A 20,455-nucleotide genomic window follows, 5' to 3' on the forward strand; every position below is an offset into this window, starting at 1 on the left:
GGCCTTAGCCATCATTCTGAACAATAGAAAAACAAATTCTCTCAACATCCTGTTATATCTGCCTCAGTGGATTACATTCTGTTTGAGAGGAAAAGGTTGAAACCACCTGTGATGGTTAATCTTATGTGTCAACTTGACTCGGCTAAGAGATGCCCAGAGACCTGGTAAAATGTTTCTGGGTGTGTCTATGAGGGTGTTTCTGGAAGGGATTAGCATTTGAATCAGTAGACTGAGTAAACGTCACTCTCACCCGTGCAGGTGGGTAGTCATCCAATCCATTAAGGGCCAGAAATAGAACAAAAAGGCAGAGGAGGGGTGAAATTACTCTTTGCTTGAGTTGGGACATCCATCTTCTCCTGCCCTCTGATATAGACGCTCCTGGTTCCAGTTGGCAGGTGGCGGATCATGGGACTTCTCAGCCTCCATAGTCACAGGAGCCAATTCCCATAATAAATCTCCTCTTATATACATCTATCTGTTTATCCTTTTGGTTCGGTTTCTCTGGAGAACCCCAACTAACACATCATCCTATTAGCTGTCGCCTTCTACATGGGCAGCTGGGAACCCAAGCAGCAACTATGCAGAGTAGTCTGACTTCTGAGGAGGGACAGCAACCCAGAGTTCAGGGAATTCCTGACTTTGGACTCAGTTGTTTCCTTTTCTAATAGTAAGCCACATCTAGACTTCCATATGCAGGTAGTCTATTTCTCTAAAATAAAAGATGTTGCAGGAATTAAAATGTGTTAATATATGTGAAGCTCTTAGAACAGTGCTTGGAACATGGTAAGCACTTAATAAATGTTAACTGTTAACTATAACTTTGCCTACTGAGGATTCTTTACCAATCATCTTATTTCAGTAAAAGTACTCTTGTGGACTGATTGCAAAAATGGCTCTTTTCTGTCTCTCTGTGTATGCGTGCCCTTTGCAATGAACTTCTCCTGTCAAAACATAGAGACTTGGGCTTCTCTGGTGGTGCAGCGGTTGGGAGTCCGCCTGCCGATGCAGGGGACATGGGTTCGTGCCCCGGTCCAGGAAGATCCCACATGCCGTGGAGCGGCTGGGCCCGTGAGCCATGGTCGCTGAGCCTGCACGTCCGGAGCCTGTGCTATGCAACAGGAGAGGCCACAACAGTGAGAGGCCCGCGTACCGCAAAAAAAAAAACAACCCCAAATCATAGAGACTTCGCCCCCAGTCCTTGAATCTGGGCTGGCCTTGTGACTTGCTCTGGTCAATAGAATGTGGTGGAGGTGACATTGTGTCGGTTTAACTCTCAAAAGGCTTTCTGGACTTTTGCTCTCTCTTGAATTCTTTCCCTTTGCCATGGGAACAAGCCCAAACGATCCTGCTGGAGGATAGGACACCATGTGGAGGATCGCTGAGGCACCTCATTTGGGGGTCAGCCAACCAAGAAGCTGAGCTGCTGAGCTGATTCAGGGCGATTGATTATGGACACTTGGGGAAGCCCAGGCGGCCAAACCCACAAGGACTTCCTGTCTGAGCCCAGCCTAAATTGATGAGCTTCAGAATTAAGAACTAATACATGATTCTTGTTTTAAGCCAAGATTTGGGGTAATGCTCCTCCTCTAGTCAATGTCTATCTCCAGCTCCTTCCATACCTATCAAATCCCACTCAGATTTTACCACCCATTTCAACTGGTATCTCTTCTAAGAAGATTTTTCTAGTTTCTCTGTATTGTGTTATCTCACCTGTAATTGACCCCCTTTTTGATATCTGTGTCCATTTTGCGTTTCTTTTCCTAGCTTGCCTTGAGTAGAACTATTAGTGTGTTACTCTTTTTTGGCTTCCCTGCAGCTAACAAATGATACTCAGTAGACATGAGGTTGTGACCGGGGCTAGCCAATCATGCCACCTTTTCCCAGAGTGATTTGCCTCAGGTGGTGAGCACCAGAGCCAAGCAGGGCCATTCAGAGATTGCCTGTACGATACAGACTCTGAGAATAAGAGTCTAGTTTTCTTTTTAGACTAAGAGCTATAAGGATATATGCCTGGTACTGCAAGGACTAAGGGAGAAACAGACAAGGGAGAGAAACTGACTAGCAGGGAGAACAAGGGCCACAGACAAAAAGAGGAGAGACAAGTAGAGCTGAGAAAGAGAGAGGAGGTGAGAATTCTATCAACACTGAGATCCCAGATCTGGCCTGCTTTGGCAATAGTGAATTCTCTTTTTCACTCAAGCTCTATTCAGTCTTGTTTTTGTTACTTGCAACAAAATGGAATCCTCCCAGTCATCCTGTGAGTTGAAGAAGGTCAATAAGAACCATCATCCTAGGGCTTTATCATTTCTAGGTAGGTAGACAACATCTTGTTTTGTCTAAATTGGGGCACTTCTGAGAGTTGAAGGGGGTGCTGTAATTATTCTGAGAAAACAGGTGTTAGCTGAGACTGTCCCTGGGTTTCCTAGAAAAAACAAATGAGCCTGGATCTGCAAAGCTGAGGAGCAGATACTAGAAACTTGTGTTACAAAAAATTCAGGTATAGACCATTTATGGGTCTCCTTCTATGGCAGCCAGTCAGCCTCTCACTCTTATAGCCCTTTTAGATACAACAATGCATTTAATGAACAGAAGCCAGTAGGAAGCACGATTTATTAGACAGGTAGCAATTAAACTCTCTGAAACAATGTTGCATTCATGTGGGATATTTCTTGAAGTTCTGTTTGTAATCATTCTAACTTAAAGAATGGAAAAAAGTGCATTTCTTTGTCTATGTATGGGAACGTTCCTTTAGGATATTGTGGTTTGTTTTCCTTAGGTTGGGGGGAGGGATTAAATTAATGTCATGTTTAAATTAAACATTGAACATGTTTGTTATATAAATGTCATACTCATAAAACAATGTGTTGGCAACACAAAATAACACAATGTGTGGCTAAGGCTAGTGAAATGTTTTGATTTCAATTAACTTTTATTTTTCCGGGTAAGTTAAGGAGTTGAGACAATAGTAATTACTCTCCCAATCCCCCATTCCGAATGCAGTGGTTTGCGGGGGGAGGGGGAGGTCTAATGAAGAGTAGGTAGTTCTGTGTTCTGTTGGAGAGTAGCCATAGGGAGGACCATTAATACAGGACTGGAGTCCAGTTGAAAGTAGTATTATGGTGCCCATTTTGTTTGTTTGGCTGTTGACTTGCAACCCAGTTTTTTTGTTTGTTTGTTTGTTTTTGCGGTACGCAGGCCTCTCACGTTGTGGCCTCTCCCGTTGCGGAGCACAGGCTCCGGACGCGCAGGCTCAGCGGCCATGGCTCACGGGCCCAGGCGCTCCGCGGTATGTGGGATCTTCCCGGACTGGGGCACGAACCCGTGTCCCCTGCATCGGCAGGCGGACTCCCAACCACTGCGCCACCAGGGAAGCCCGAAAACCAGTTTTATCCTTCATCGTTTCTCCCGCGGAATAAGTAACCAAATATGTGGGGATAAACCAGCAGTAAATCATTGTGTGTGTGTGTGGAGGGGGTGGTGGTGGTGATGGTCATCCAAAATGTTTACATCGACCTCCACATTCATCCTGAGAATAAAAATCAGATCAGAAAAACCTAGGAAATAAGTGATAAGGATTACCACTTTTATCGTTACTTTTTTTTTTAAATCAAAATACTCAATAATTAAGGCTTTATTCTCTTTAAAAGTATCTGGTGTTGAGTTCTCAATTCAGATGAACTTCGCTGGTGAGCTACTGAGAACTGAGACCCCCAAAATAATCCGGAAGCCATTCTGTGAAGTTGACAAGTGAAGGTAAGTGAAGGTAATTCCTTTTATGAAATATTAAGCACCCATGCCATATGTAATTACTAATTGCAGGAGAAATCAAGATGATAACGACACAAATGGGTATACTACAAGACAAGCTAAGAAAAGAGCTAAGGAGGGGTACAGATACCACAGTGGGATTTGATGATGGTTAATATCAAGCCTGGAAAAATTAGAAAAAGCTTTTTGGAAGAAGGACCATCTGAAATGGGCCTTAAAAGTTGAGGATTTTTTTTTCAGGAGAAGGAGAGAGGCATTTCAGAAATAATCAAAAGCTCAGGGGAAGAAAAGTTTAGGAGTTTCCAGGAATAGGTAGTGGTCAACTTGGATGGCAAGATAGAGCACGGCTGAAAAAGCAGTGCTATCTAGTCCGGAAATCCACATCTCAAACCATACTTGTGTCTAATGTTAGGATGTTAGCATAACCCCGCACATTCACACACACACACACCACCCCAAACAAATATCTTGGAATTGGTGCATCATAATCTGATACAGTCCTGTATCTTCACCACAGAACACTGCTAGTCTCTCACTGCATTTCATTTCATCTAGAAGAAAAGCTTGTGATATTTTTCAGTGTCATGGAACCCCGTGACTTCTATTTCACAGTCCATGTACCAGATTTCGGTACCATCACATTTCATGTTCTGTGTTTTGCCCTTGTAGATGGAGGGGTGGCACTATAGTGTTCTTCTCCAACATCATGTTAGTGTTTTGGTTCAGAGTCTTGACTAGAAATCTTAATTTTTTTTGATGAGGGACCCCTTGGAGAATTTTGAGCAAAGGAATAGCTACAGGGGGAGTTATCAAGCATCAATATGTAGGGAAATTTATATGGCTAGACACAGTAATTGGGGAAACAGTTAAAAGCTCACAGAAGTCCTAGTAAAAAGTACTAAATTTCTGTTCATAGATAGGAATATTGAAAATGGATAAGATAGTTGCAAGAGACTTTGTCAAAGTAGAATGTAAGAATTGATGTGGATGGCAAATGAGAAAGCTCAGTAGATTTGTACAGAGAACGGTAATATCATTAGTAAAAATAAAAGTGTCAAAAGGGAAGTAGAAGTTAAGTATCGTTTTGGACAAAAGGCTTATGAGTTTACTGTTGTATTACGTGTAAAGCTAAACTTTCCAACATATTATTTGAAGGAGCTAATTAGCTGGTAGTAGGAAAGAATGATGAGGTAATAAAGTTTTCTTAAGAATACTCCTTGCTTCCACAAATATGAACCAGCATTTAAGTTGCATCATATGCCCATTTAACTGGGAGGGGCCAGAGGGAGAATAAATTTAAATAATGAGTATGATTCCTCTTTCTCAATTTTTGCCTTTCATATTAGTTTTAGAACCTAACCCCTCAATAGCATGACCTCACTGTATGATCTGGAATGGAGAAACACAAGGAACTTAATTCATTTTACTTAATAAATCCAAATATTCAGGTGCCTTCAGCATCTAAAAGTCCCTCTATATTCATGCTTTAAAAGAACTTAAATTTGAGAATGAAGACAATAATTCCAGTCTGGTATCTAATACTTTTACTTCCCAGCAGCATATTACCACTTTGGTCAGGTTGAACCACTGCACAATTTTGCAGCTCTTTCAGAAAAATAATGAAAACAATTAGAAAGACAAGATCACATGCAATGGTGAGAAAATAGTACTATGGCCCAATCTTTCCCCATAAATGTGGAATATCCTCGATTCATCTCCCCATTGTGTATTTATTATAAGCCCTTATAGCAAGGGATTTTGTTCTTTCAGTTTTTTTGTTGTTTTTTTTTTGTAGCACCAAATAGACACAGTGGCTAACAATAAGTAATTCTCAAAAGTCATTGCAATAGTTATCACATGTCAGAAATTTTCTGGATCTGTACTTTTATCCATTTCCCTGGCTTGAAGTGTTCTTCATGAGAGTAAGCTGCAACTTAAGATTGAGTTCTCACTCTGTTTCTGCCACTGATGTGGTTTGTTGATCATAATACTTTACTAATATCTTTTTATATACTACTTTACAATTTCAAAGAACTTTTATATACAGTGACCCATTTATGTTACTGACATTTATTTTAATGTAATGGTTTCCCCCAAGCCACAGATAACGCTTAGACACATGAGCCTTTGTGTTATACTGTGTGGGTTCAAATCCCAGTTACATCTGCTAACTGTGTGACCTTGGACAGGTCACATATCTGTGCTTCAGTTTTCTTGTCTATAAAATGGAACCTACTAAATAGAGTTGTTGAAGGGATTCAGTGATATAGTCTATGAATATACTGAGCATAGTAGTAAGAGCTAAATAAGTGTTAGTTATGAATAAATTATTACCTACCTCACTGGTAGGAGTAAGAGCTAAATAAGTGTTAGTTATGAATAAATTATTACCTACCTCACTGGGGTATAACTATGATGTTTGGGTACACTGAGCAGCATTTTTGAGTGGTGTGTTTAGAAAAGCAAGTTCACATAAATATGTGCAGAGTCTTTCATGATCTCCATGGGGTAAGGGACTTCATTTCTTCTATTAGCTGTGAAGAAGGATCCATTAGACAGTAACCCTAGTTATTGCTAGAGCAAGTGTTGAGGAGCCCCTCACAGCAAACTCCATGGGGGTGCCGCATCTGTCTTGTTTGCCATTGTATTTCCAAAACGTAGCATATGCTAGGTATACAATAAATATTTGTTAGATGAATAAACACATGGAAAAGTCTTAATTGCTATGTGATTAATCTTTAGCTCAGGTACATTCTAAGAGTCAAATAAGAAAGGAGAAGTGATCTTTTGAAAGCAGGAAAAGATTTAGAGATGATGTCTCCAATTACAATGAAAGCCTTAGAGAAAAGTGGTTAATATATATTGAAGGACATATTAATAATATGCTTGATGATATGAATTTTCTTCTTTTTTAAAAATGAAAATATTTTACAAAATTTATAAATGGAGTTCCATGTTTGGATCATCGTTGTCATATAACTCAGGGACCTTTCATAAATAGCTAGAAAGGTTGAGTTCTATTCATTGTAAAAACTCTGAATCCCCAAACATTCCTATCTAAGTGTTCTCAAACCCTTGAAGCCTTTGAAGTAATTGATTCCAAATTCATATATCTAAAAAGTATTTATAAAGAATCAATTCTGATTCTAATTATGTAATTCAGAAATTATAATGCCAATCAGGATAATATAAATTGGTGAAATTTTTCAAATTATCAGAAGGCAAAATTTATTTTTTTGTCTAATTTCATTCATTTATTTAGTTGTCCATTCATTCAACAAATATTAATTGAGCGCCTCTACTGTGCTGGCAGTATCCCAGATGCTAGGGATCAGCAGTCCACAAGGCGGTTATAGCCCTTTCTCAGGGATTTTATGATCTAGAGAGGGATGAGATGGGTAGGACTACCCCATGTTTCAGGAGATTTTGTCTTAGGTTGGCCTCCCTGAATCTTCAGAGCATTGATTTCTACTTCATGATGCTGTTAAAGCTAGTCTTACTAACAGGCTGTGTCTGTGTGATAAACACAAACTAGCCAAAAGATGAGAAATTCAAGCATTATTCACACATCCACAAATATCTATAGATGTTAAAAATAATGTAGACAAAGTATTCCAACGTCTCAGGGTCCTATGGGCACAGTTGAATAAAATGAACTGAGATCAGATCAGTTTGATTTGTCATGGTTGAAAACTGCATTTGTAAATTGGTATAATCCATCTCCAGCCAAGTTCTTCAGAGACAGCCTTGAATTCTTAAAAAGCTCCTGAATGACAGATTTTGTATTAAGATCTTAGCATTGTCTTAAAAGATAGTTGTAGTTCACATAACTAGAGAATTCCCTATTGATTACATGATTGAGGAAGCACAAAATCTGTTATTCTTTCCAAAATCAATTGTAATTTAAGCTCATTATCTCCCTGTGGAGGTTCTATTTCAAATGGCAACAGAATCAAAATGTAAATGCTTCAGTGAAAAGGTTTAAGGATTCTTTTACTGAACTATGCTGTGTTTTGCCTTCAAAATCACAGCAGGAAAGAGTTTAGAAGAATCTGGCCACCAATTAGGTCAAGGGAAAGAAATAAAATCCAGCAGGATCGAGTTTAGAAAAATCTGGCCACCAATTAGGTCAAGGGAAAGAATTAAAATTCAGCAGGATCACTGATGAATAGTCACAACAGATTTTTCCCCAACTTTTAATATCTCATTTGTTTACTATAAAGCTTCATGTAAGAGCAACATGATATGTCTTTATTTTAATATGATTTTGGACTTGTCAGTGGCTCTAATATGATCAGTAATAATAAAAGGCATTAATACAAGTTGTGGTAACTTTCTTCCTTTTCCCTCTGGCTTCAGTGAACCTTTAGACAACCACAAGCAGCCTAAGTCTACTGGCTACTTTTGACGAAAGTAGCTACTTTTGACGAAGACTTTAGGGGAAGGCTTACATTTCAACAACTAGATTTTACTGAAGAAAACTGGTCATCTGACTGGTCATTTGTAAACAGGACTAGTGTGACATGTAATCTGTCCTTAGATGCCTTAGGTGTGATGGATTGCCCCTTCACTTGGACAAACGACTTGGCATACATTTATTAGCACAAAACATTATGCAAATGAAGCATAAAATACAAAGGTTTCCAGAAAACACAAATGTAAGCTGTCTGCCCATTTGACAGTTGCTTCTGTAACACCATGACAATATTTATATTGACATGAAAACATATGATAACTTAATAGTAACCAACCACTTACGGCTAAACGAAAACATACCTTAAGCTCCAAATTTATACAGTGTACTGAGATGTGTTGAAATGACCATTTCCTCATCACAAGGGTGCAATGATTTCCCTTTATGACAGTCTGTGGTATAGCCTGAATAGCGTGAATATTTTTCTGTTAAATGATAACTAAAATATATGTTTTATTAAATTTTTCTTATAAAAATGGGAACTACCTCTTTCAAACTGAATAATACTCCTGTATTCTTCATTCATTCCCTTAGTCATGCTTACCTCTTTTGTAACCCTATTTTACATAACATTCAGGGTCCTCACCCTTGCTCCACCCCCACCCCAGTTCTCTCTAGTAAAAAATGATACGTGTTCAAGAATGGGAATCTGTTACCACGGCAGGACATTGCTGAAATAGGTGCACCTCCTGGTTTCCTTACTGTTTGTCCTCTGTTGAGTGATGGGCTATGAAGAGTAGGCAGAACTTGGTATTGACAATAACACCACCCGACAGGGCAAAACGAAACATGTGGGGTAGTTCCAATTGGTTTTATTTTCAAGAAAACAGTTCCTAAACTGAGCTTCATAAATTTCTAATTTGAGGGACTATCTGAAATGTGAAATTTATTGTCTCTTGGGGAATCAGTTTCTTCATTTGAGAAAACGGAATATTCAAATATTTGCCTCAAGTTTTAATGATCTCTCTAGAATGTTTCAACTGGACATTTATTCTTTCTTCAGGTACATTTGTGTGGCTAAGGTATTTAAGTGCCCAAATAATTATTGCTTCCTGCTAATTCCATAAAGTAAAATCAGACTTATGTGCCTAGATTCACCATAAGTTAAAAGTTATGATCAGTATAGATGATTTTAACAGATCATTTTATAGTAAATGATACTTTCTGAGAGATATCTATTTACGTACATGAATATGTGTAATGAAGTAGGTATATTTTTACCCTAGAAGCAGCAATACCTTTTCATTCACAATATTAATATCTCTGGTTTCCATATGCCTAATTTTAAGAGGAATAATACTTTTGATCTTATATTGCCAAACATATCCAGTTTATACTTGGGAAAAATGATCTAGATTTTGTATGACATATATTTGTATATATATATATATATATGCACATCCATAATTTAGTTTTGTAAAGCCCTAAGCTTTGAAATATCAAACAGACTTCTATGACAGCACATCCGTGTAGGTAAAAAGAGTTTAAATTTCTCCAGTTTATCAATCAAAAATATAAAATTAACAAAAAATATTGAGAGCAGGGTTATATATAAATATCACACGATCAGTTCATGAAGCCGGGTCCTTTGCTAGTATTCTCTTACCAGATTCATAACACTTGGTAAGAAAAGACCTAAGTTTGTAACAAATACACTCTAATAATATATATTTTGTGGAATAAAAGACATTATATTCTGTTAGAATTAATAAGAATAGATACAAGCAAGACTTAAATTAAAAAAAAACAAAAAACAGTACTAGAGTTCTCTATCCTTGCTTTTAACTAACTAAAAGTTGAGTTGAAATTGCCCACTCTATTAATGCATAATAGAATTCATGGAAACAGAAAATAAAAAGCCAAATGCTTCTAGAACCTGAATTGAGTATAAATATAGTATAATAACTTGCCATTTTCAAGAGAGGAACAGAGGTTGAATTTGCAATTAACTGGAATTCTAATTCAGACAACTCAGCAATACAGACGTGGAACAGGTCTGGGGGAGGGGCAATGTGTAGGTTTCTTTTAAGTGGCGACAACCTTGAACTGATGCAGTTTGAACTATAGCCTAATGAGGGATTTGTTATTCTCTGGAAAAGCTATAGACCCAAGATTCACTTAACCCTGGCCCTGGTGATTTATCTGAAAGTCATGGACTTTATTCTTCTTATTGTTTCAGTCTGCAGACTGGAAAACCTCTCCCTTTACACAGTGAGAATTCCCACTGCAGTGAATGGAAGGTCTGTGTGTGTAAAGAGCACGTGAGCAGCGGGGGTTTAGCCCCAGAGAAAGAAGGTGTCGAGTTGCCTTTGTAAAGAATTTATACACCACGTGTTCACAGTTTCTTGACAGGTATAATTATCAGTGTTGTCTTTTCCTTTACTATGTGCTGGGATTCTGAAGCACGGTTTCAAACTTGTGACTATTGGGTGTTTGATCAAGTAGCTTCAAGGACCTGAAAGGGGGGGGGAAAGAGTGAAGAGAAATCAGTGATTAGTATTCAACTACAATATGCTAAAAATATCAAAGAAGCATGTGCTATGTGAGAACAGCAAGGATTATTTTGGGCGCTATCATTCATGCACAGCCTTCCACATGTGAAAAAACTGATGTCTGCAAAGGAAGTAATTATCAAATGAGGATGGAAAAGACACAGTTATTCCCTAAGATTAAAGTTTAAAAAATCAGTTTGGAAACACTTCAAATGTAAAACATTTCTTCCTCCCAATTCCAGATGACTCTATTTTTCTTCACGAAGGCAAAGAAGAGATAACTTTTATATATTATGACTTTTAGGGTGATTAGTGTTGCTCCTGCTGAGACACATGCAAGCAAAGCCTCTCTCTGATAGGCTGGAAGCACCAATATCCCTTCTGTAAAGCAGATAGTAGGCCTGTCTCTTCTCCTACGAGGTCAGCCAGCCTGACACAGAGTAGAACAGAGTAAGCAGATGCCCCACGTGGTCACATTTGGGGGAGCAGCCTCCCCAAACATTCCCCCAGACCTGTCACTTTTCTACCATTATGGAGTCATTTCTTTCAGAAAGAACAGTGGTTTTCAATCTTTGTTTTTAAAGCTGCAGATATTTTTATTTCAATGAATGCAGAGCACCACACACAAAACAAATTTTTAATGAATTGTTCTGGTTCATGTGAAAGTGTGTGTGGGGGGTGGGTTTGCCATCTGCCTACTCTGCATCAGCGCTCTCCAGCCACCAAGCCTTCTAGAGAAATGCCTAAAAGCACCTTGGGCCTACAGCGTGGAACTGAAAGTCAAGCCTGAGGCCACTGTACTGCTTCAGGAGTCACCTAACAAGATATTGCATAAAAATATCATCTGCCGTTAGCATTCTCACTGCTATACTACTGCCACTACTATTACTGTTGAGTGCTCAACAACTGTCCATATTTTGTAAAGAGTTTTACATATTTTTTCTTATTTAATCTCCATAACAGACCATTTTCATGAGTCTCACATTGAATAACTTCCTTCAAGTCCCTTAGCTACCAGGTGACAGAGCTACCAAGTGACTGAGTTTTTAATCCATTAACTTATCATACAGTTACATGTCCTAAGGGAATGGGACTTAGAGCAGATGAATTTTAGTAAGAGTCTTGGGTCTCTTCATCTACCCGAGGGGGAGTAGGCCTGAGGGATATGCCAGCAGCTGAGAGAGCACTGGGCATCCAAACTGCATCACTGAGATACCCACTGGGAAGAACCACCTGCACCAAATGTTCTCATTATTTCCCTCATTCCCATGATTTACAATTGAACAGATTAATGATTCATTTTTTAAAAAATAAAAGCCTCATTTTCACATTAGTTGAATTTTTGTTGATCAAATTGCTTTGCTAATTTTTCAATGAGCCACTGTGGTAGGCAGAATAATGGCCGCTGAAATATGTCCACGTTCTAATCCCCAGAACCTGTGAATATGTTAGATTCCATGGTAAGGGAAATTAAAGTTGTAGATGGAAGTAAGCTTGCTAAACAGCTGATGTTAAAATAGGGAGAGTATCCTGAATTGTCCAGGTGGGTCCAATGTAATTAGAAGTGGAAGACGGTGAGAGAAGAAAGACTCAGGGAAGGGGATGTGATGACAGAAGCAGAGGTCAGAGGGACGCGATGTGAGGACTCGACCATCACTGGTGGTTTGGAGGGTGAGGAATGGAACCAGGAGGCAAGGAATGCAGGCATCCCCTAGAAGGTAGAAAAGGCAAGGAAATGAATCTTCCCCTAGAGCCTCTGAAAGCCCAGTGAGACTGTCTTGGGCTTCTGTCCTACATTATTACAAGAAAATTAATTTGTATTCTTTTAAGACATTAAATGTGTTTTGTAATTTTTAGGCAGCAACAGGAAACTAACAGAGCTGTAATGGCGAAATACTCTGAAGCACAGGGCACTGTTTTAGAGGTCAGTGGTGAGGGTTAGCACCAACTCTAAGCAGTGTGAGACTGAACTCCTGGAAAGCTCACGTGAATGTGTCTATGAGGCGGGATGGGATATGAAAGGGCAGGTGCCATTGAAGAAAGAGGTAGAGCAGCACAGCTGTTAAAAGAAAGAGACAGGCTTCCCTGGTGGCGCAGTGGTTGAGAGTCCACCTGCCGATGCAGGGGACACGGGTTCGTGCCCCGGTCTGGGAAGATCCCACATGCCGCGGAGTGGCTGGGCCCATGAGCCATGGCCGCTGAGCCTGCGTGTCCGGAGCCTGTGCTCCGCAATGGGAGAGGCCACAACAGTGAGAGGCCCGCGTACCACAAAAAAAAAAAAAAAAAAAATGAGATGATGGGCTTCCCTGGTGGTGCAGTAGTTGAGAATCCACCTGTCAATGCAGGGGACATGGGTTCGAGCCCTGGTCTGGGAGGATCCCACATGCAGCAGAGCAACTAAGCCCGTGCGCCACAACTACTGAGCCTGCACTCTAGAGCCCTCAAGCCACAACTCCTGAGCCCGTGTGCCACAACTACTAAAGCCCGCGCGCCTAGACCCCGTGCTCCGCAACAAGAGAAGCCACCGCAATGAGAAGCCCGCGCACCGCAATGAAGAGTAGCCGCTGCTCGCCGCAACTAGAGAAAGCCCACAGGCAGCAACGAAGACCCAATGCAGCCAAAAGTAAAAATAAATAAAACAAAATAAAATAAATGAGATGCTTACGGGGTGGGGGACAAAATAGATGAAGGGGATTAAGAGGTACAAGCTTCCAGTTATAAAATAAATAAATCATGGGACAATGTACAGCATAGGGAATATAGTCAATAATACTGTAATAACATTGTATGGTGGCAGGTAGTAACTAGACTTATCGTGATGATCAATTTATAATGCATATAAATGTCAAATCACTATGCTGTATGCCTAAAACTTAATAATCAAAGTCAACTACACTTCAGTAAAAAAAGAAAAAAAAATGCTTAAAGCTGAATAAATGTGACACTTTCTCACAAAAAGTGGGTACAGTATTAAAAAGAAACCTATATTCATATTATCTGCTTAGGTTTCTGTAATGTAATTATGTAGTGATCATATTTACTGCATTTAAGAAATGTAGTATATTCTTCCTGATTAACGAAGATGGAAGTTAGGGAAAAAGACAACTGAGATTCACTTCAGGAGAAGTTTAAAATTAAAAGTAGGCATAAGACACGTTTTCCACACACTACTTGCATTCAACCTATTTTCCATCTGTATGTACCACTGACCATTGCTAGTTACTTAATAACTTCTACCGTCTCAGACAAAATATTATTTCTAATTTATAGAACAGAAGTTACATTTCATGTGATAAACAGTAAGACAATATCTGACAAGTATTTTTGCTTTACCTGGTCTTTGCTTGACTTGTCAAACTTAAAAAAAAAAAAATCAGAGATCTGTTCAAAGTAAATAGTTTCAGATCTCTTCTCAAAAGCAACCATAGTATGAGTTATCAAGTGTAACAAATCCCATTTAATCCTTAAAAAATCTAATTAATTAAAAGTTGAACAAGAGCTAATGTAGGTCTCTTTGACTGAATCCACCATAAAATCCATGGATGACATGACAGAGTTGTACTTTGCTTGTACTTGAAATGGTCACTACAGTTTCATCTCAAGGGTCCATGATCCTGTGCACTACAAGTGCTGTCTTGGCAGGCATAGATATAAATTTCATGTTCACTTAAACAGAGCTTTACCGTATCCTGTGCAACAAATAAACATGGTTTTAAATGCCTTTTATTAAAAATGTTACTCTTCGATAATGAGACAGTGGGAAATTCTCAAGTGATTTAATGAAGACTGATGGAACAGAGAAATGGAATTGAGTATATGGCCCAGCAGTATTTATAGCCAAGTTGTATACTTCCAAAGATGACTGAATGAGCATAAATACTGGAAGCTTTTAGTAAGACCTCAGAAGTCGGAATGACAACATACTTCTTTTAAAACATTTTAAAACAATTTTACTATGGGCCAGTGTGGTAAAACAATTTAGGAGAATTGGTACAAGTCTGTATTATTGAGAATGGAAGAAAAAATGTGTTCAGGAAAAGAGTGTCAGTGTTTGACTGAAGAATACTGGATTGTTATTATTAGCAAGAAGACCTTTGCAAGGATTCTGAAAGTACAAATGTGAAGTACCTTTATGTTTGAAACGGATTAGAGAGAAGGAGGATATGGACAAAATGACTTGTCTGTATGCATCCAAATCATTGCGTCATCCCAGCCCAAACCACCATATCTCTTGCCTGGACTCCTATATAATAGTCTCCTAATTGGTCTCTGTTTTTACTCTTACCCTGCACTAATCTATTCTCCCCATAGCAGCCAGAGTGATCTTTTTTAACACATAAATCATGTCACTCTTTTGCTTAAAAACCTTCAGTGGTTTCCACTGCAATAACATCTAACTTCCCTAAGCAGTTTAAAAAGCTCTCTATTACCTGGCCCCCATCTAGCTAACCGTCCTTCTCACTCTTTATTGCCTAACTACCTCAGCTTTCTTTCTATTCCTCAAACGTCAAACAGGCTCACATCTGCCTCAGAGCTACTGTACTGGCTATTTCCTCCTCTTCTTATGCTCATTTCCTGGCTTCGCACTGTCATTCAACCTCAGCTTAAATGTTACCTCCTCTGAGGGGTCTTCCCTGATCACCTCACAGAAGGTCATCACCTAGCCAGTCTCTATCAAAGCACACGATTTTAACTCTACAAAGTACTGGTCTCAATAGGATGTTTTTTATCTACCTGTAAATTAACTATCTCTTCCAACCAGAATGTAAACACCATGACAGCAAGGATTTTGCTCTGCTCCTGCTGTTTCTATAGCCCATTGAACAGTGCCTGGCCCATCACGGTAACAAATAAATATTTATTGTTAAATAAATGTAGTTTTTAGAATGGAATGTAATTTTAGATAAAGACACCAAACTGTGATATATATATAACAAAACTAGCAGGCTATAAAAGAAAGATAGTTGAATCCCCAGAACTCTGTGAATAAATCCCATACTCTTTTTACTTCCCCATGCAGCTTCTTTTCATGAGTGGCGCAAAAAAGTTGAAAATCTCTTCTCGAATTCAGTGTGTGCAAATAGTAATCTGATATTGAATGAGTTAAAACCACCACTACCCATTGTCATCTTCCCAAGAACATTTGAACCTCATTTCAAATACACATTTGCAGACATCATAGCGTAGAGGTATATAACAATATGAACTGTCTCTTCCAAAGGATAGCAAGGAAAATTTATGTAACTCCAGAATTTCTGACGTTGGCACATGAAATACTTGGCAAAATAAGAAGGGAAAATATTCTATTACAATAATCCTTGTAAGTGTGGTTGTGGGGAATCCACTGAAGCTATTGCAGCTTTGTATCATTCATCTAAAAAATGGTGTTTTAGTGATACTTACTGTGAAGGGGTTTTTGAGGATAAGGAATGACATGTGAGAGCCTAGCACATAACAGGCACTTCAGAGATGGTGGTTCTCATTCTTAACATTTTTTCTTGAATTTTCTTAAAAACATGTAGCAAAAACCTGATTTAGCATTCTTTGTCACAAAGTGGAATTTAGAAAAAGGCAGGTGTACCTTAGACACATTTTAACTGAGCACCCAGAGAGAATTTCAAAATCTCTCAGAGCATAAACACTGCCAGGTCTCTATTTCATTCTTTTCAGTGGAGCAGTTTTCTAGTAAACTGTTTCAGTTTAGTTTGTACACTGTGCAAAGGCAACTGGCCAAGGAGGTGAGGGGGGCTGGAATCTAGCCCACACTCTTGTCATATAGTCATGTGCCTGAGGATCTGGGTTTGCACAGAGGCTGCATTTTTGTAATTTGTATAAAGGCATCATATAGTGTGTGCCTGGCCTCCTAAAGAATATCATTTTTCAAAAATACCTTACATTTGCAGGGAATATGGCTGAATGACACATAAAGTAAGCAACTGTCTTGTTTACATTTTCTGAGGTCATTTTTTTAATTTGTTTGATTTTGTTTGGATTATTAAATCTAGTAATTATGTTCCAGCTGTCTAAGAAACTATATTTTAAAAAAAAAACATGTAAGGGACTTTCCTTGTATAGAAGAAGGCACCTCTTACCTATGACATGTGGTTTTGCTGTGTTTGTTGCTGCCGCTGCTGTTGCTGTTGTTGAATTAGCAATTGTTGCTGCTGCCGACGCCGGGCTGTCCGTAGCTTTTCAAAGCGAGCCTCCATTTCTTCCAAGACTTTCGGGGTGTATCGGACCACCAGCTTGACGCTGTCCTTAGCAGCCTTGAGTAGTTCCACAGCTTTCTCATGGTGTTCTCCTTCCACACTCTGAAAAGACAGTGACATTTCTTAAAGGGGAGAGTTTCCATGTTCTTTTCTCGAGAGCCAAATGTGAAATTAGTGTCATAGTACAATCCTACTCTGAAATTTCAAGAAGATATGGCAAATGAGATGTATTGCCATTGTTATTATTTATTACATTTGTAGCTGAATCGTGGGCAGGTTAGGCTGCACTAGGGTACAGGATGGGTTGAATGGAGGTTCAAGTTAGGAGGGTGAGAAACAGTGAAGAACTAAACGATAACACTAACATTTAGAATGGAATTTCTAAATTTCACCTGAAAGAGTAAATGCACTAGTCTGGACACTTTGGAAAAAATTTAAAAAGAGTAACGAATGGGGACTTTTCCTATCTGATATTAACATTTATTAAGAATCTAGGGCTTCCCTGGTGGCACAGTGGTTGAGAATCTGCCTGCCAGTGCAGGGGACACGGGTTCGAGCCCTGGTGTGGGAAGATCCCACATGCCGCAGAGCAACTAGGCCCGTGAGCCACAGCTACTGAGCCTGCGTCTGGAGCTTGTGCTCCCAACAAGAGGCCGCGATAGTGAGAGGCCCGCGCACCGCGATGAAGAGTGGCCCCCGCTTGCCCCAACTAGAGAAAGCCCTTACACAGAAACGAAGACCCAACACAGCCAAAAATAAATAAAATAATTAAAAAAAAAAAAAGAATCTACAATGCTTAAAGCAGTGTCTTATTGGTGTAGTAAGGAACAGTAGAACGAAACAGAGTCTAGAAGTAGATCCATCATATATAAATCTTGATTGTATGATAAATGTGAAATTTGGACCAAAGGGGAAAAGGATTGTTAAATAATGATGCTGAAACAACTAAAATAAAGCACAGGTCAGTGTTCATCATCTTGCAATGCAAAAGGAATTCTTAAGTAAAAATACCAAGAAAACCCCCCACAAAAATCAGATTTAAAGATTGTAAGTTTCTATGTCTCACACACCATGAAAGGTCAAATAACAAACTATAAAAAATATTTTCAATACACGACAGTCAATTTGTTAATATTCTTCAAATGAAGAGCTCTTACAAGTCAGTAAAGATCTAAGCAAAATAGGCGAGAGAACTCATGGACAAATAATAATTTTTAAAATGCCCAATAAACCTATGAAAAAATGTCCAAGATCCCTAATAATTAAAGAAATATAGATGAAAAAATTTTTAATTTAAAAATGGTAAAGATGTATTTTTAAATATGGTGTACTGAAAAGGACGTAGGGAAAAGGTACTCATATACTGTTAATATAACACAAACTGGTACAGTTTTTCTGGAGGGCACTATCGTTATGCACTGGATAAACCCTTTATAAATGAAGATTTTTACTTTCAGGAAAATTTACTAAGGATAAAATCAGATATACACACATACCTATAAGATAGATGTGATGTGACAGAAAACAAAAAATAAATCAATTCTTGGCTTTTGAGTTTCAGAAATACTCTTTGAACGTCATGGCACAGACAATAGTTGGGGAAACTATGTTTACTATAAGTAAACTCAAAGAGGCTCCCTGTGTGTGTGTGTGTGTGTGTGTGTGTGTGTGTATGTGAGATTTATTTATTTAACATCTTTATTGGAGTATAATTGCTTTACAATGGTGTGTTAGTTTCTGCTTTATAACAAAGTGAATCAGTTATACATATACATATGTTCCCATATCTCTTCCCTCTTGCATCTCCCTCCCTCCCACCCTCCCTATCCCACCCCTCTAGGTGGTCACAAAGCAACAACCTAAGTGTCCATCATTGGATGAATGGATAAAGAAGATGTGGCACATATATACAATGGAATATTACTCAGCCATAAAAAGAAACGAAATTGAGCTATTTGTAATGAGCTGGATGGACCTAGAGTCCATCATACAGAGTGAAGTAAGTCAGAAAGAGAAAGACAAATACCGAATGCTAACACATATGTATGGAATTTAAGGGAAAAAAATGTCATGAAGAACCTAGGGGTAAGACAGGAATAAAGACACAGACCTACTAGAGAATGGACTTGAGGATATGGGGAGGGGGAAGGGTAAACTGTGACAAAGTGAGAGAGTGGCATGGACATATATACACTTCCCAACCCTTTTAAGGTTTCTCCAGGTTGGGATTAGGGAGTAGTAAAAGAGAAGAAAAGTTGTAATCAGACATAATAGAACCCTGAGAAAAGGAGGCAGTCCTTTCCTTTCAGCTGACCCCCAGGGTAGATGACATAACTCCGATTTTATAGGATCCAAGTGCAAAGGCCTTCTTGACTTGCTTCCTGGGTAAAGCTCGGGGGAGAAACGTGTGTGATGTGACAGAGAGCAAGATAGGCTTAAACACTGCCAGAATACCGAAGAGTGGCACTGAAGTGGCAGAGAAGGCCACCCAAAATTGGTTGAGATTACATTTTCACAAGCCAAGGAGAAGGGGGGCTAAAATGAATATTATCTTGAGTTACAAAAAACAATTTGCATTTCAAGCACACAAATTATATCTTGAGATTCCTAATTACGACTGTTGTACAGATTTGGAGACTTAAGAATTGTGTTCCATTCTGTCATTTGCTTCAGCGAGGTGGATGTGGACTGCAGAAAAAAACGCTTTGAACTTAGCAATGAGATAGCCATTGGTGGCCTTCAGTCATTTGTCTGAAAACCAGACAGATACTAAGGGTTTAAGAAATGACTGTGGAGAGCCCTGGAGGCAACTTATATAACCACTCCTTTGCCGAGTCTGGGTTAAATAGAGAGCAAGCGGTTATAAATAGCTGTTGAGTCGAGTGAATTTTTATCTGTGGCGGAAGCCTAGGAAAATAGGCTTATTCACTGATTAATTTATTCCTTTAATTATTCACTCAGTCATTGACTTGGACACTCAACAGATGTTTATTAAGCATTTATTTTACCAGTCATGTTCTACTAAGTTCTCTGGAAGAACATGGACAGGGGAAAACTTTGACAACTTTGTATAACACAAACTCTGTTTTCAGTGTGCTTGTAATTTCTTTGTAATTTGCCCCAAGGTGAATTGTTAATGTATTAACAATTAATGTATGGAATTCTCCTTTAAAAGGAAAACTGGCTGATTTGCTTGTTCATACCCTTCTCTAGTTTCTTTTCTAATATTAAAACTTACATGTTTATATGTTTTAATAACAATGGTTCACCCATTTTCTAGGCCACATGATTAGTCTCCAGACTTCTTTTTGGCTTTTGTTCTATTTGCTTTCATTTAATAGGGTTGGAAATTCTAGGCCGGACCTTTGGAGGCCCATTATCCCAGTTTAGGCACTCTGCCTACTATTTAGAGTTGCCACAGGAGGGCTGTGGGACTAATACGTGGGACCATCAGGCTCTCACCATAGAGAATGGCTGAGAAACACGGCTGGTGTGCCATACTCAGCCCTGCA

At 38.9% G+C, this 20,455-nt stretch overlaps 1 protein-coding gene across 5 annotated transcripts in view; it reads right to left on the bottom strand.

Moving 5' to 3' along the window:
- The window catches only part of LIN7A (lin-7 homolog A, crumbs cell polarity complex component), a 365,099-nt gene that overhangs the window by 140,796 nt on the left and 203,848 nt on the right, over positions 1–20,455 (bottom strand). For 2 of the 5 annotated variants that reach the window (XR_010932507.1, XR_010932509.1), the window contains 3 exons: positions 16,827–17,045; positions 6,160–10,697; positions 5,525–6,102 (listed from right to left, as the gene is read on the bottom strand). Coding sequence is in view for 3 of the 5 variants with exons in the window: in XM_067697467.1 (XP_067553568.1) it covers positions 16,827–17,045 (219 nt within the window). In the remaining 2 variants the exon portion in view is untranslated. Of the gene's footprint in view, positions 1–5,524; positions 10,698–16,826; positions 17,046–20,455 lie in introns of those variants that run through there. The other 3 variants (XM_067697466.1, XM_067697467.1, XM_067697468.1) reach the window with 3 other exon arrangements.

Source organism: Pseudorca crassidens, chromosome 11, assembly GCF_039906515.1.
Source record: "Pseudorca crassidens isolate mPseCra1 chromosome 11, mPseCra1.hap1, whole genome shotgun sequence".
In the NCBI taxonomy this organism is placed as follows: domain Eukaryota; kingdom Metazoa; phylum Chordata; class Mammalia; order Artiodactyla; family Delphinidae; genus Pseudorca; species Pseudorca crassidens.